Source organism: Oryzias latipes, chromosome 10, assembly GCF_053564925.1.
Source record: "Oryzias latipes strain Hd-rR chromosome 10, Olatipes_Hd-rR_3.1".
Lineage (NCBI taxonomy): Eukaryota > Metazoa > Chordata > Actinopteri > Beloniformes > Adrianichthyidae > Oryzias > Oryzias latipes.
Window position 1 is genome coordinate 6,043,187 of NC_136246.1, and position 17,383 is coordinate 6,060,569.

At 41.3% G+C, this 17,383-nt stretch overlaps 1 protein-coding gene across 10 annotated transcripts in view; it reads left to right on the top strand.

The window, feature by feature from the left end:
• The first annotated feature begins 1,938 nt into the window (after window positions 1-1,938).
• slc44a1b (solute carrier family 44 member 1b) overlaps window positions 1,939-17,383 on the top strand; it is a 32,984-nt gene continuing 17,539 nt past the window's right edge. For 2 of the 10 annotated variants that reach the window (XM_078953883.1, XM_020701721.3), the window contains exons 1-4: window positions 1,941-2,106; window positions 7,569-7,658; window positions 12,878-13,020; window positions 16,807-16,943. In XM_078953883.1, the coding sequence (XP_078810009.1) occupies window positions 2,050-2,106; window positions 7,569-7,658; window positions 12,878-13,020; window positions 16,807-16,943 (427 nt within the window). In that variant the 5' untranslated portion in view covers window positions 1,941-2,049. Of the gene's footprint in view, window positions 2,107-6,850; window positions 7,186-7,568; window positions 7,659-12,877; window positions 13,021-16,806; window positions 16,944-17,383 lie in introns of those variants that run through there. The other 8 variants (XM_078953885.1, XM_078953881.1, XM_078953879.1 and 5 more) reach the window with 7 other exon arrangements.

The window sequence follows — 17,383 nt, forward strand, 5'->3', positions numbered from 1 at the left end:
AAATTTATTACCCGTATTTTCCGGACTATAAGTCGCCCTTTTTTTCATAGTTTGGCAAGGAGTGCGACTTATACTCCGCAGCGACTTGTATTATAACTAAATTGAAATAAATACATTGTTAACCCTCCTGTTATGTTCATTTGTGAGGAACAGAGATGATGTTCCTGGGTCAATTTGATGTATGAGTTATGTTAAGAGTATGTTAAGTGACTCAGAGAATCAGCAAACTTTTTTTTACAGTAAGATCTTGAAGGCTAACAACATAATATTCTATTTTCCAATGATTTCATAGATTCAGAAATGCAATAAAAATGACAACTGTTTCTACAAATACAGGATGAAAACAGAGTATTAGTTGGCCAATGATGCTTCATGAAAGGAATAAATAAATAAATATGAGAAAGAATTACTGTGAAATTATGAGATAAACAGTCTGCTATGATTGTGTCATATGAGGTTGTGGAACTTATTAGTTCTTGGTTTCAGATTTTGTCAAATAAATTTCCCGTCAAAATGCGACTTATAGTCCAGTGCGACTTATCTGCGTTTTTTTCTACTTTATAATGCATTTTTGGGCTGGTGCGACTTATACTCCGGAGCGACTTATAGTCCGGAAAATACGGTATATAGTTCACTGTGCAATAGTCTTACTCTTGGATTTATTATGGGTCTTTCCAACAGATGTAACATAAATGTTACACAGCTTAAAATCATAACCTATTCAATGTATATATATATATATATATATATATATATATATATATATATATATATATATATATATATATGAAGAGAGAGAGAGAGAGAGAGAGAGAGAGAGAGAGTATATAGCATAAAATGTTATAAATAAATAAAAAAGTGATAAAAAACAAAATGGGCTTATACGAATATACACCTTGGTTCTCCGAAGATACATATCTGCTTATTGTAATAGTAAAACCTGTCCAACACAAAGGCCTTCAGCTCTCGTCTGTTCTCCCAGTTGTTGGACAGAACAATTTAAAAGAAGAAAAAAAGAAAAAACAAAGTCCTGCTACAGATGTGAGAGTTTAGGAGTTCAGGAAGAACATTTCTTCATCATTCTGATGCTCGGTTGGAACTAGAGCAGATTGTGTTGATTATGTCTAAGGAGCAGTACCTAATAAAGTGGTCAGTGAATGTATATCTTAATTATGACTGCCAATAAAAGATAATTTTAACACTTGATTCAATATTTAAATAGTTTGTGTAAATCCACTTATTTGGGGTTCATGTTAATAACTTGTTTGTAAAATCTCAAATGTGATTTGAAGAGAATTTAAATGTATTGTGAAGTTAATGATCTATTTAGTTTTATGAAAATGCTCGGATGCTATTGTCTTCTGTGACTCACCAGTTTGCTTTGGGTCAACTTTGAGGTTGATGGTTGTCAGTCTCTGAACTTTGTAGGCCAGGTTCTATAAAAGCAGACACCCATTGCAGTTGTCATGGATAAAAAATCCAACCAAAGACGAGAAAAGAGGATTTGGAATCAGAATATAAGCAAGAATCCATACGTCACACACACATGGATTCTTGCTCATATGCTGTTACACGCATGTTCTGAGTCTGATGTGACTGTTGGACAAAACATCAGTTTCTTCTTTGAGTCGTGAAATGCATTCACTCAGTAACACTTCTGAGGACCCCACTCTGACACACATTTCATGGTCTCTCTAGTGTTTTGGGGCTTTCCATGGACACCATGGCCTTTGGCTCCGTCACAATCCAAACTCACTGTCAGTCTGTTAAAACTAAAAAAACAACTAAAAAAGAGCATTTACCCTGAAAATGTTTAAAGATGTGAGGACCAGGACAAATGGCCTCACATTGTTGCGCAACAATCAGACGTTGGTCCTCACAACTACATAAAGACAGGCACACATTCTCAGTGTTCAGCCTGGTACAGCAGTAAACAATATCACAAAGCCCTTCTGTCCTCTGCAACTCCATACGGCCCACATCGCTGCAGTCTTCAGTCTGACGGCAGCACCAGGGTTCTGCTGGACTCCTCAGGAGCACCACAGGAACATGGACCCTAAGCGGCTTTCTTCAAGCTCCCAGCAGCAGGTTATGCTCCGGAAAAAGGTAAGATCTGACGACACCCTCATGGCTGTCCTTTCCTGAAGAACTGTGAGGAACTTTGTTTAGTCCAAATATTAAGGAAGGCTCTCTGAGAATCAAAGACAGAACTTAGATGTATTCTTATTTGATCAGTTAAATGAACAAATAGTTTGAATTGAAAACAAGACTGAAGATCAAAGCTGCAGCTCCTCAGTCTCCTCGCTCGGCGTCAACTCTATGATTCATGAATTAAAATGTAGAAAAACATTAACAAATCCACAAACCCAAAATGGTTATATATGGAGGGAGCTTCTTGTCCTCATGCCTCTCCACAATCATTGCTTTGTTCAGAACTTCCTTTTTCTGAACCTATATCAAATTACACCTCAAATCCCATAGTTAAACAATCTCTGAAAATTTGGAGACAATTTAGGGAAGTGTTTTCCCTCAAAAGCCAACAAAATGTACACCCACGAATAAAAATCATCGGTTTATACCTTCGACTACAGATAAAGCTTTTTGGAAATGTAGCAGAAGAGGCATTGTTTCATTTGAGGACCTATTCATTGATGGTATGTTTGCATCCTTTGAGCAACTTGTAATTAAATACAATATCCCCAGCGCCCATTTCTTTAGATACCTTCAACTTCGAAACTTTCTTTCAACTTCATTCCCTCATTTCCCGTCCTGCCCCCCTGACTCACTTTTAGAATCCATCTTGAAATTTAAAATAAGCGTCAGGGGAACAATCGAGAACATTTACTGCTTGCTAAACACATAAAATGCAAATCAAAAGACACCTCTAATATTGCTAAAAACCCAATGGGAAGAGGATTTAGGCTTAAATATCACTGAGAAGATATGGGAGAAAGCTCTGGACAGAATATACTCTTCCTCAATTTCTTCACATCACAGGATTACTCAATTTAAAATTGTACATAGACTCCATTGGTCTAAAGCAAAACTTACAAAATTCATTCCAACCTTTCCTGCTGTTCCTTTGCTCTGTCCATCATTGACGTGGGGATTTACGTGATTGACGTTGGACGACGGAAGGCGCTGTGAATGGGACAAATTGTGAGTGTGGTCAAACTGTTGTTCTCCATGCATCATGCTTCAGAGCTCTGCGGAGGAATCCTGTGGATTTCAGGATCAGGCAGACAGGAAGGAATCATGGAAAACAGAGAGAACTTTGTTAAGGAATAAAGAAGTTGGTGGATTTTCAAAGCAAAACAGCACGTTCTGTTTCTGCATGTTACCATTGGACAAACAAATCATGTCAGATGAGCACCACAAATGCGTTCAACTGACTTCTGCATTGACGGAAGATCTTCTTGATGTGTTTGTTCTAATAATATAATAATAAGAATTTATGCTTTATTCATCCCACAATGGGGAAATTCTTCCTGGGGAGTTGGGGAAGTTCTCCCTGTTGCAGTAAAACACTTGCAGACTAGGAATGTTTTCAAACATTTGAATGTTTCTGAAGGAGAACCTGGACTCGTCTGACGCTGATAGGGACAGAGTAAGGCAAGGTCTCAGGTACCATCTCTTCCTGAGCGTCTTTACAAAGGAGGGTTTATATTTGGACTGATATTTCTGCACACGTTACTAAAATTAAGATGGATTCCATGTTGACATTCTTTGTTTCTGAGTGGCAGAAATAAAAATAGCATGGGGCCGTATGAGCAGATCCTCCAGATTTAGAAGACTGAAAACAGAAATGAAACTGCCTTTTGGTTCGGAAAAGTCTGACTTGAGCAGTTTAAGTTTGTCTGTGATGTGAATAAACTCAAAATGCTCATAATTAGGTAAAAGAGGCTGGTCATACTTGAAGTGTAAAGTTGTGACCTGAACCTCAAACAGAATTAATTTAATTTTTTGTTTTTTAAGTTGCTTTAACTCGTGTTTTGATGGTTTAGGGCAACCCATTCCCTCCATTTTCTCAAAATTGATTCAACTTCTACAGGCTTATATTATACTGAAGGGGCGACTAACAGGATACACTTCTGCTCCTGCCTCAGATCAGGTGGAGGGACAGAGGTCCAAAAGGAAGCTCAGAGGGGAAAAAACAGTGTTTCATCAAAACTGTGAAACACTGAGCAGTCGGCAGGCATCCTCACTGTCCATTTTTTAAGAAATTCTCAAGTCCTATTATTATAAACAGGCTTTTATAGTCAGGCTGGTGTGTTTGACTGTTTTATTGTTTTGTTTTGATCTGGTGCTTTTAATGCTTTATTATACTAATTTACACTTTTACCTTTAATTGTTTTGATCTGCTAATTGTTGTTTTTAATGTTTTTGAGCTTTTAATGTTTGTTTTTAAGGTGCCACATAAATTAATAATACGTAGTACACATACATAAAACTAACTTAAACTTCTTTTACAGGTAAGAAAGTTATGCAAAATGAAAAGCCTGGAAAAATCTACAAAATGAAGCAGGAAGTGAAAACAGACTTGGCTTAATTCTGTTCAAACAAAATCAAAGTAAAATCAAAGCAAGACTATAATCTAAAAGCTCTGCGTGTCCAACTTGTATCTGCAGTTACAGCTCAAACTGCAAAAGTAGCTTTTTTTTTATTTTGAGAAATTTGTTTCATCTCACCGTAGCAACATGACAGCCAATCAGAAAGCAGAACGATAACTGATAAATACAGCTTATTTACTACAGATTGATTACCTTTCAGTAATTCCACTGCAGTTCAGGTCTCTGTGTCCTATTGGGCAGCAGTTTTACATGTCTGAACACTGCCTGTGTGTCGCTGTGTGCTATGCGCTCTGTACCGTACATGGTGACTGGTGGAGATGAACGGAGCTCTGTCCTGGTGAAGGAGTGAAACAAAGACCTGGCTTCAATGCCACAGTAGCGCTGCCCCCGTTTATCACGACTGCAGATCTGCAGACGTGCAGCAAACATGCCTGCATGCAGGAGCAGGAAATTCAGCTCACGGAGGGTCATCAATTAGCGGTGGGGGTGCAGGGGGTTACAAACAACCCACAGTCCTGTGCAAAAATTCTTTAGGGCTCACTCCAATCATCTTTTGATCTATTTTCAAAGTGTTCCCAGTGGTCTTTTAATTAAGATAAAGTTGTTTTTAACCAAAAAAAAAAAAAAAAAAAAACGGTCTGGTTTTCTAGGACATAGTTTCTGCAGAGTAGCAGGATTCATTAGAAATTCAACTCTGACTTGTGGACTGTTGGCCATCATTCTTCTGTTTACACTCTCTCCCACTAGCTTACAGCCCCTCACAAACCCAACCTATTATTAGCAGTGCAACAAAAATGGTGACCAATATCAGATCTATCCAGTCGTACTAGTTCCAGATTCCAGCTCAGACAAGGAAAACAAAGACGTTCATGGATCTATGTGTCTACAGGTGGATGCATCAGAATGGAGCAGAGCAGAGAGACTGTGGCCTGCTGATTGCAGCACCTATGTCAGTGCTACAAGCCTTTTCAGAGAGCATTTTTTGTCTGTTCCTGATTCAGTGATATGAATGAATCATTAAGCTTAAAAACGCAATTTCAAGCTTAATTTTCTTTTAATTTGTCCTCAATCATGAGAAAAATCCTGCAAGTATATGTCAAGAACACCAAAACCTCTTTTTTCTATTGGTGTGGGTCTTTAACGTCCTGAAAAACATTTCTACCAGAGATGGAACTATAGTCAACAACATTTATGGGATTTTTTTCTCAGTCTTAAAAAATTACAGGTCATTTAAAACTGCCAGCTACTGAATTACATCCACTGTTTAATGTGAAACGGAAAATAAAACTCAAATCCTCTCTAATACTCGATTGTTGCACTCTCACCACACACAATCCTCCAGGTAATTTTCTGTTTGATTCCTATGACTGACTGATGTTTGACCATTTCTGATTTTATGAACTTCTGTGTGCTGCTTCTTTGCTACAGACATGATTCCATCTCTGAAACTGAATTAGTTTTCTTAGGGTTGTCTGTTTGAGTCATGGCTTTTACTTTAAGTGATGCTATACTCCTCCTGGTATTGCTTTTTTTACCAGGGCTTTGACTTTCACGTCCTCATTTCTTGTGTGTATAGTAGCCAGACCCTGCTGTGTTCACCACAGGAGTGTTAGGCGATAAGTGTGAAGGAGAGCAGGGGGACGTCAGCCTGGTTCAGCCCCGGTTCTGTTTGTGTCAAATCAAATCAAATCAAATCAAATCAAATTCAATCAAACTTCAAATCAAATCAAACTTCATTTATAAAATAGCGCTTCTCATGCATTTTGCGCAGCTCGACGCGCTTTAACATTAAAAACAGAAAAAACAAAATATTACAGTAAAAACCCAACCCACCGTTCCCACTCCCCTCCATTAAAACATATGACCCATGACCCCCACGTACAAAGAATAATGAGTACTTAAATCCATCAATAAATAAGCAAACAAACAAACAAGAAGTATGGCTTGGCTCTGCTGTGGTGGTGCTGTTGTGTAAACTTCAGAGCATCTTTCATCCAAAGTGATGCTGGGAGGTTTCCGGATGGACTCCAGGGGCTTTTGTTCACAGATGTCATGAGTGTGTTTGTTGTTTGATGCTCTACAAGAAGGAACCAATAAATCTGGACATTCAGACAGAAGTGCGGTCAAACGGGACTTCCTTCGCTATAACGGTCCTCCTTCCCAGTGAGGGGAGGGGGTGAGGGGGGGTTTCCGGTGGGGAAACAGCGCCACCTCCGTCCGTCACCACTTAGTGGTCAGAGCGCGTACTGCAGCCTGCGTCTGCGGCGCTCCGGCGCGGCCGATCACTGCGCACGCGCAATGAGATGGATGGCCGCTGCACCTGACGGCCCACCAGGAAGTGTGGCGGACAAATCCTCGGCCGTTAATCCCCGCTGAGCACGGCACCTGGAGGCAGGAGAATGCTCAGCGAGCCGGAGCGCTCAGTCTGACCGTCAGGACCGTCTCCGCTCCGGGACCCCGCGGGGCCGCTCGCCTCCCCTCACCCCCCTGCCGAGCCCAGAGAACCGCCGCCGCTGAGCTGAGGCTCCGTGAAGCTCCGTGAGGCTCCGTGAGGCTCCGTGAGGCTCCGGGCACGTCCACCCTGACTGCAATGGGATGCTGCGGTAGCTCGGAGGTAAGCACGGCCCGCTTCTGCTCGGCTGGGCCCGAGCCGGCTCGGTACGGTCCTCCTCTCCGTGTGTCCTTCAGCGTCGCGTGTTTACGTTTCTAAACCGTGAAAGGAAAACCGTCCCGGTGATGGGAGGAGGCCGAACGGGGATTACATCCTGCAGCTCTCCTCTAATCCCATTATCTCCCCGGGGAGCCGCAGGGAACCGGGCCCGCTGCACGTCAACAGCCGACCCAGCTGGAACCGAGCGCCCGGGTTCGGGATGACACCGAGCCCAGCCGACCGAACAGGCCGGGAGACGCGAGAGCATTCGCTGCTCGGCCCGGCCCGGCCCGCCTCAGTCCTGCAGGCCCGGCTGTGCTGACTGTGCGTGTGCGTGTGTGTTTCAGAGGACAAAGAGAGAATGGAGACCGCTGGAGGACCGCAGCTGCACAGACCTGCCCTGGTTCCTGCTCTTCACAGTCTTCTGCGTCGGCATGGTAACCAGAACAGCTGCATCAGCACCACACTGCACGCACACCGCTGTATTACAGTACTACTACAGTACGGTACCGTCACAATAGTACTTGTCTAATGCTGCAACTGAGGCAATATGATCAATAATACCACCAATACTCACCAATACTAAACTACAGTCCAAATACAGTCCTTCTTCTGTCATAACACATTATTATTGACAGCACAGTAACAGTACCACATAGTGGACATCAGATGGAGCGTCAGCCAACTGATCAGGGGTTCAAATCCCAGACCCCAACAGCTAATGAAAATCTCACATTACCCTCAGTTGTAGGACAGCAGTAAACAGGCAACACATGAAGAAATACTACAGTTGTACCACAAATTTATATTGTGAACTACTTCAGTGTTGTACGTTATAGATCCACTCCGATGAAAGTTATGTTTTTGGCGTTTTTATTATGTTCTTGTAGCATTTATCTGATTATGGAGAGCATATTTAAAGAAAATTAAGCTTAAAATTTTATTTATGAGTATGTCTTTATTGTAATTGTTGTGAATCAGGAGCAGATGAAAAAATGATGAGTGATAAAGCCTGTTACATACAATCAGCAGGCCACAGGCTCCCCTGCTCTGCTCCATTCTGATGCATCCACCTCCAGACAAATAGATCCATGATCGTCTTTGTTTTCCTCGTCTGAGCTGGAATCTGGATCTAAACTGTAGAGCTGGATAGATCTGATATTGATCACCATTTTGTTACACCGCTAATGTTAGGTTGGGGTTGTGAAGGGCTGTAAGCTAGCAGGAGAGAGTGTAAACACATGAAAGATGGAGAGGGACCAAGTCACATTTCAAAGGAACTCCTGCTGCTCAGCAGGAACTAAGTTCTAGAAAACAACACAGGATTTCTTTTAACATTTTTATGTTAAAATCAACAAAATCATAATGAAAGGTCCACTGGAAACACTATAACAAAAAATGATCGGAGTGGGACTTTAATGGACATTATTTACTGTATATTGAATACTGTAGTACTGTAATACTACTGCCTGACAGACCCTGTCATTCATAACCTTTTATTTAGTTTTAGACCCATTGATGTACTAGTTTACGCTCAGGACTACAGTAAAAGAGTGTGAACATTCATGCATTAGAGTCACTTGCAGTACTAGGCAAATAAAGTACTCACTTACATTGTATTACTATCTAGTGTGTGGTAGGACAGTGTTTGATGTGAGAGCTTGTCCGAGTGTTTAACTGAAGTGTTTCATACGGTGGCCCAGAAGGGTCACAACACAACACATTAACTTTACACACAACACATTAACTTTACACACAACACATTAACTTAACACACAACACATTAACTTTACACACAACACATTAACTCACAACACAACACAATAACTCACAACACAACACAATAACTCACAACACAACACATTAACTCACAACACAATAACTCACAACACAACACATTAACTCACAACACAACACAATAACTCACAACACATTAACTCACAACACAACACAATAACTCACAACACAACACAATAACTCACAACACAACACATTAACTCACAACACAACACAATAACTCACAACACATTAACTCACAACGGAAGTAAAGCTGCAATGGAAGTGCTTTTATTCTGAAATTTCCACTGGGCTGAGTGGCTAACTGCCTAACAGAAAGTAACGTCACAGTGAGCTGTGGAGGGAGCATGTTTCTTCTACAAGAGAAGCTACACAATGTTAACGCACACTCCTCCTCCGTGCTGCACTCACACCCCTCTCTGTGCTGCACGTGCTCCGCTCCTCTCCGTTCTTCAGCCCCCTCCTCTCACACTCACTCGGTCCCCAACACCCCCCACCCACCCACACACCCTCCCAGTCCCTGCACGCGCTCCTCTCCTTTCTTCCCCTCCCTCTTCCTCTCACACATTTGCACGCGGTCCCCAACACTTGACACGACAAATGTGGAGAGATCACTACTGTCAGGCTTTAATGAAAACAAATTTCTAAGAGGCGGGGCGTTGCACTCCCCCAACAACAGGTTAGAATACAGAGCCCGGTCCATTAAGCTCTGCCGTTCACGGAGCTTCAGTAGAACTCCAAAACCCACACGGCCTAACGTAGGCCGCTATTATATATTCATGAGTGGGAAAGAACCCGCTGAACCGACCCTAAAACCGCCCAAATTATGCATTTTTGACCGCAAATTTACACCCAAAACCGCCCAATCTAGCAACGCTGCTGCTAGCTTCTCTTGTAGAAGAAACATGCTCCCTCCACAGCTCACTGTGACGTTACTTTCTGTTAGGCAGTTAGCCACTCAGCCCAGTGGAAATTTCAGAATAAAAGCACTTCCATTGCAGCTTTACTTCCGTTGTGAGTTAATGTGTTGTGTTGTGAGTTAATGTTTTGTGTTGTGAGTTAATGTTTTGTGAGTTATTGTGTTGTGTTGTGAGTTATTGTGTTGTGTTGTGAGTTAATGTGTTGTGTTGTGATTTATTGTGTTGTGTTGTGAGTTAATGTGTTGTGTTGTGAGTTATTGTGTTGTGTTGTGAGTTATTGTGTTGTGTTGTGAGTTAATGTGTTGTGTTGTGAGTTAATGTGTTGTGTTGTGAGTTAATGTGTTGTGAGTTATTGTGTTGTGTTGTGAGTTAATGTGTTGTGTTGTGAGTTAATGTGTTGTGTGTAAAGTTAATGTGTTGTGTGTAAAGTTAATGTGTTGTGTTGTGAGTTAATGTGTTGTGTGTTAAGTTAATGTGTTGTGTGTAAAGTTAATGTGTTGTGTGTAAAGTTAATGTGTTGTGTTGTGATTTAATGTGTTGTGTGTAAAGTTAATGTGTTGTGTTGTGAGTTAATGTGTTGTGTGTAAAGTTAATGTGTTGTGTGTAAAGTTAATGTGTTGTGTTGTGACCCTTCTGGGCCACCGTAGTTTCACATGTTTCAGTGTTCATCTCAAAGTACCGTAACTAAGTACTCTGAGTAAATGTTTAGAAGTATTGTTCTGTCTTTAAATGGGTAAAGAACAATATGAGTTTTTTATATACTTGCATATATCAGGGGAGTCAACGTCATTTTCACTGAGGGCCACATCAGCATAGCGGTTGTCCTTAAAGGGCCAGATATAGCTTATACACTTAACTAAATGTAATGAAACATACATTTAACTACTCCTTAATGTTAAATTACTCATTATTCATTTATTCTAACTTTTTAAAGTGACAATTCCAGTTGCATAGAAAACATATGTTTGCTTGTTATTCTAGCATAAATCCTTTTACATTTGATTCTATCAGGTTAAGTTATATGGACAGTGTTTAAGTCCTCATGTTTAGTTGCCCAATCTGATATTTCAAGTACAATTCCCCCTAGATATGAATAAATGCAGACCAGTTTCTATTTTTTATTTTAAGAAATGAAAAACTTTTATCCTCTCACGGGCCACAGAAAATGACACGGAGGGCCACATTTGGCCCGCGGGCCTTGAGTTTGACACGTGTGATATAAAGGATCAGAGCAGAAAAGGCTGCTGAGCGGCTGAACCTTAAAGAACTCTCATGATACTTTAGATGGTTAAAAAAAGGTGGGGTGCACTTGGACAAACGCAGTTTTTAAATTTACCCTGTTCACACTCACACCTGGCCAGAGGACTCACCTGTGGTCAGAATACAAACATCATTAGATCCCATCCAAACTTACCTTGTAAGGATTTTTAAAAGCGGGTTTGAACCAAGACAGAAAGATTTGTTCTTACGAGCCAGGCTGGAGAACAAGAACAAAGTTCTCCTTTGTGACAAGAACAAAGCGGTGAGTTTGCTGTTTTGGGCTAAACTGAAGAGGTTTTTCTGCAGCTGCTGAGGAAAAGAACAGAGCTCAATGTGGAAGGCTGCTGGATCTGTCAGTCAAAATTTTAGACCCTCCCCCCTCTTGCAACACCACACCCACTTCTAATATTCAATCACTGCAAACCAGAAAAAAACATCATTCTTGCAAAGAGGAAGCTAGGAAGCAAGGAACCAAGCTAGGAAGCTTTGGCTAACAGCGCCCTGTAGTTTTACTTTGAATGTCTTCGTTAGGAAGAAGAAAAAATCACAATGAAAGACAATTCTCATTAACTTATTTAAATGGTTTTTTTTTCTAAAAAGCTTTTTCATGTTTTAGGTTTTGTGAAACATGTAAAAAAAAGGTTAAAAAAAATTGTGAAGTTGGAAATCTCGATGAGGTGCCTGTTTCTGTAGAGTCAAAAGAACAATTGTTTAGACCCTTTCAAAGGTTGATGCGTTAGACATGAACACAAGAAAGAAAAACCATCAAAGAGCAAAAATGTCAAAATGAAGTGGAGTTCAACTTAAACAGACATTCCTGTGATGCTGGAGTTCTGCTGCTTTGAGAAGAAATGGCAGCTCAAAGACAACATCATTCATTCATTCGTTCATTCATTCATTCATTCATTCATTCATTCGTTCATTCATTCATTCATTCATTCATTCGTTCGTTCGTTCGTTCGTTCGTTCGTTCGTTCGTTCGTTCGTTCGTTCGTTCGTTCGTTCGTTCGTTCGTTCGTTCGTTCGTTCGTTCGTTCGTTCGTTCGTTCGTTCCTTCATTCATTCATTCATTCATTCATTCATTCATTCATTTGTTCATTCATTCATGTTGGCTGCACATGAAAGACTAAAAGCCATCATCATGATTGACCTTCATCTGCCTGAATGGATTTGCTGTTTTATCTGGATAACTGACTGAATCCTTCACAGGTCATTCTGAAGGTTTGATTTATCTTTTCAGGTCTCATAACTGTGACTTGAAAAAAATGTTTGATGTTCAGGTGCAAACAGGAAGTAGACCCTGATTGGTCAGATCAGTCTCCCAGCTGGAGGTCAAAAGAGGAAAGAATGTGAATCAGTAGCTCACGCCTGCTCAAACAAACCATCGGTTGGTGAGATGCAGTCTGAGAGTGTAGCAGAATAGAAAGAAGATATAGAAGCACAAGTTTGATGAGCAGAGAAGAACCCAAACAGAAAGCTGATTTGGGAGTCATCCAGTGTTCCTCAGATTTTTTGGGTTCTTTTTTTGGTTCTTCCTGGACCTCATCCTCAGCTGAGTCCTCTGACGTTCAGGTGGTTCACTGAAGTTCTGACTCATGATTGGTCTCCCTGGCTCCTCCTCTGTGTTGTGATGTTGTTGCATGGCGGCTGATGCTGAGGCTCACCTGTGCGTCCTGCAGGGCAGCATCTGCGGCTTCACCATCGTCACCGGCGGCGCCGCTCGCCTGGTTTTCGGATATGACAGCTATGGCAACACCTGCGGCCAACGCAACGAGCTGATCGAAGGCGTGCGACTGAGTGGCCTCGACCACACCGACAGGAAGTGAGTGTGTGTGTTTGTACCGTCTGCATTGCAGGAATGTGTGGATGAACAAGAGTCATCGTTGTAGATCAGGCTTAGATGAACCCGGATTCCCTTTAACTCTTTATTTCTATTAAAAATGCAACAGATTCGATTCATGCTGATGTCCAACATGCTTCAAACACTGAAAATCAATCCCTTGGTTCTCTTTATGTAAAATAATTAATCTTTCTTATTTTAGAATAAATGTTGGATTTGTAATGTTTACACACACGCCCCATTTCTGCTGCTTCAGAAACAGCAGGTTGTTGTCTGTTTGAGACAGTCACTGTTGGTCATTTTGGTCCCATGTTCACAGAAGAACTTTATAAGTAAGACTTTTAAAGAACCACTTTGATGACAATCATGTTTTTTGCGTTTTTAACATGTTCTTGTGGTGTTTTTTCTCATGATGGAGGACATATACAATGAAATATACATATACATAGGAATACATATGCATACTGTTGGGTTAAAACAACCTGCAACATCTGAATTATAAAACAAAGAAAGAAAGACAAACAGACTGAGGTACCTTTGATGAGAAGAACGAACAGAGAATAATGCCCAGTAACAGTCTCTCTCCGCTCTGGCGCATATGCCTGTCGCCTCCCCTTTTATTAACTTTGTCGGGTTTCCCTAATTTACATATGCGCTGAGCTCTAAGGAGAGCAAACAGATAAGAACACAGCTGCAGCGCTAGCAGAAAACATTAATTGTTACATGTCCATCCGTTCACATTCTTCCCACATCATCTCTGGCCCTGCAAAGTCTTTTATCACGGATAAACTAACACAGCGTCCTTTGATTCAGGTCTGGAAGCAGATAACATGCTGATCTTGGGAAGACGCTAGGACAAGAATTTCACCTTCACCTCCCTGTGAAACAGAACTTGGACACAAACACTTCTGCAAACATGATTATATTACCTATATAGCTAGGTAATTCATAAAAGCAAATATGAGATAACTTATATGCATTTTCCAACAATATACAAGGATTATTAAGCCTAAAACTGCATTTTGGAATAATTGTTTTTTTCAAATCTTTGTGAGATCGTATTTTAGAAATATGCTTGGCAGGCCTCGAACTCCCAGTGGATGCATCTATCTTGTTTTGATGTGTCCACCTGCAGACAAATAGATCCATAAACGTCTTTGTTTTCCTCGTTTGAACTGGAATCTGGATCTAAACCGTTCACCTGGATAGCTCCAATTATTACTCGCCTTTTTTGTTGCACCGCTAATATTAGGTGGGGGTTGTGAGGGGCTGTAAGCTAGCAGGAGAGTGTTTGAGCCGACAGTCCCACCCACAACCCAGAGGTAAATTTCAAATGAACTTCTGCTATTCTGCAGAAACTATGTTCTATAAAACAACACGAGTTTATTGATTTAGGGTAAAAACTGCATAATTGTTATCAAAAGAACACTGGGGACGCTTTAAAAAAAAGATCAAAAGATGATTGGAGTGGGACTTAAAGTGATGAAAATACTTTTTATTGGCATTTTCTGCCACATGTAAAAACTGTCTCTAACAGATCCCATCAGACCTTTAAACTCAGGCAACATCAGTGGAATTAAAGAAAAAGTTCACGGTCCTGCAGCCTGCACTATATCCAGGCCTGTGACCAAATTCCCTCAGTTTTCCCTGACCCCTACAAAAACGACAAAGTGCCCCGGATTTTAATGTAATCTGGACACTATGCTCTCTACTTTTTAGTTTTAAACACTGAATATGACATCACCCATTTGTTGAAGTTAAATGTGAAGTTTTTATGAAGACTATTTATGAATCCACTGTGTTTTGAAGATGAAAACGTGGATGGTTCTTAAAAAAACATTTACTTCAAAGACAAATTGTTTAAACACAATGCATTGTGGCCTACATTCAGCAACCTACTGAGCATCAGTGCTCACTAGGTTTTTGCAGAGACTTCTAGGAAATTTTAGGGGAACCAGATTTTGGAATTGTAGATTCAGAGACCCAGACAAAAGTTAGTGCTCTAAGTAGTGAGGGAGTTTGGACAAAATGCAGGTGAATAACATACTTTTATAAACATGGATGAGGTCTGGGTCGACACCTATGGACAAAAAAGGTGATGAAGAAATGAGTAAAGTGCAGAAAATGTCTGATGGCAACATAATCACACTGTTGTGTTTTGTGAATCTGGAACCTGAACACACAGAGCCTTCAGAGTCCGCTGGGAGACTTTAATATGCTGACAGAAAGCTCTGACTCATCAACAGAGCTGCTTAAAGATGCACACAAACACACACGCACACACACAAGCACACACAGAGTCTATTTTTACCAGCAGCTCCACCTGCAGGACGAGTGGCTGATAAAAAATAGAGAGAAGATTTCAGAGCTACTTTTTTGCTCAGCTGAGATCTGGAGGATCTGCTGTGAAATCTTGATATTTGGACTGAGTTTGACTTACAGATCAATGACATCAAACACACTAAAACACGGACAGAAACTTACATTCAGCTGCATTGAATCATATTTTCCTGACAGATTTCAGTTTGTTCGTGTGGACCAGGGTCGGACTACCCTGGTCCACAGGATCCGCCGCCCTGTCTGGTTTCCAGCGCTCCCTGCTGATGACCTGGATCAGGTGTGTTCAGTCAGGATGAGGAGAAATCTGAGTCAGCTTATCAGCAGAGAGCGGTGCAGAGAGGACTGGAAAACAGGCAGGGTGGTGGATCTAGAGGACCAGGGTTGGGCAGCTCTGGTGTAGATGAAGGGCCTTCCTCTCACAGCATCGTCATCTTTGGTAAACCTCAGGGCTCTGAGTACTTTTATACTTTGTCTATTCATTCATCAGGTAACATTTTGAGGCTCACTGTTACCCTCATTGACCATCCTGAATCCTGTAAGGCCTGCTTTAGTTTATTGTGTCTTTAGAATCAGTTTCTGAACAGAAGTGGGTCAAATTTCTTACATTGTCTCCTCCAAGAGCTTTTTCTAACAAGGTCTAACTTAGACTCCTGTGTGATGCCACATGGTTGGAGTAGTCAGAGTTGCCACAATGCAGAGCATCCCAAAAGTGTCCTATAAAATAAAAAAAAGATTCCCCAACTATGTGGAAAACATTAAAACATATAGAAAATTGATGTTACACTAAATTGATCACAAATACACAAATGATTACTAATTTATGGTGGACTAAGAAAAGTATTGTGTCACATGAATTATTAGGGTTTTTAGGATTCTTATGGTCAGTTTTCTGTTTTGGCTCCCACGGCATCCCGTGAGTTTAGTGGCTCTCTGTGTCTGAAAGTAGGTCAAGCTGCGCTGAACAGAGCTCTGCTTCAGAGAAGCTTTCAGGGGAACCACAAAGTGGATCTGCTTTGTTTCAGCTTTTGGTGGGACCCAGGTTCTAGCAGCAGAGAGAGTTTACCGAAGATCTTCCAAGTCTTTCTGCAGCTCCCAGTGCAACTCCTGTGTGTAATTCTGTCACTGCAGGCTGAATATTTCCACTCAGTTGGGTATCATTGGCAAGGTTATGACTTAGTTTCATTGATTTAGTAAGTTACAAATCCCAAACCAAACTTTTTGTGATTAAATGAAAAATTCCTACCATAAAAATGTAAGCATAAGGAAGTTCTTTGACCCCAAAAATAGAATATTTTTTTTTTATGAATGAATATTGTATCTTTTAAGAGTAGAATTTGATAAACTGAATTTTCAAACCCAGCCTTAACACACATCACATACATCAGTGTTGGTTTCCTTTGTGCAGATGTGTCTTTCTATCTTCTGCAGGTTCGTCTTCTTCTTGGATCCCTGCAACATCGACATAGTTCAGAGGAAAATCAAGTCTGTGGCTCTGTGTGTGTCCCTGTGTCCCGCTGAGGAGCTGCAGACCTACCAGGACCTGAAGAGATTCGCCATGGTCAACGGTGAGGTCACCACCCCACAGGGTGAAGGGCTGTGGCAGCAGGGGCAGAGGTCTGATGGGAAATGTAGTCAGCAGGTGAAGGGGTCATTTATCGCGAGTCAGAGCCTTGTCTTGTTGAGGAAGCGGGCAGCTGTCTGCACGCTCGCCATCACGTCACCCTGATGACGGAGCGTCTGCAGGTCACACTGAACTGGGCGCGCTCAGAGCGTACAGTAACAAAGGCTGCATTACTGTCAGATGTATTGCTGGTGCCATGCGGTGGTCTGAGCCTCACTGTTAACTGCAGACAGAAACAGGACTGGATCATGTGACATCAGCTGCTGTCACCATTTGAAATAGGACAAAATTCAGGTGTAGCACCTGAGGCCCGTCACTGACTGACACCGGAACCAGCAGAACCTCTACCCCAGCGATAACAGCAGAAATATCTGTGATGATGGT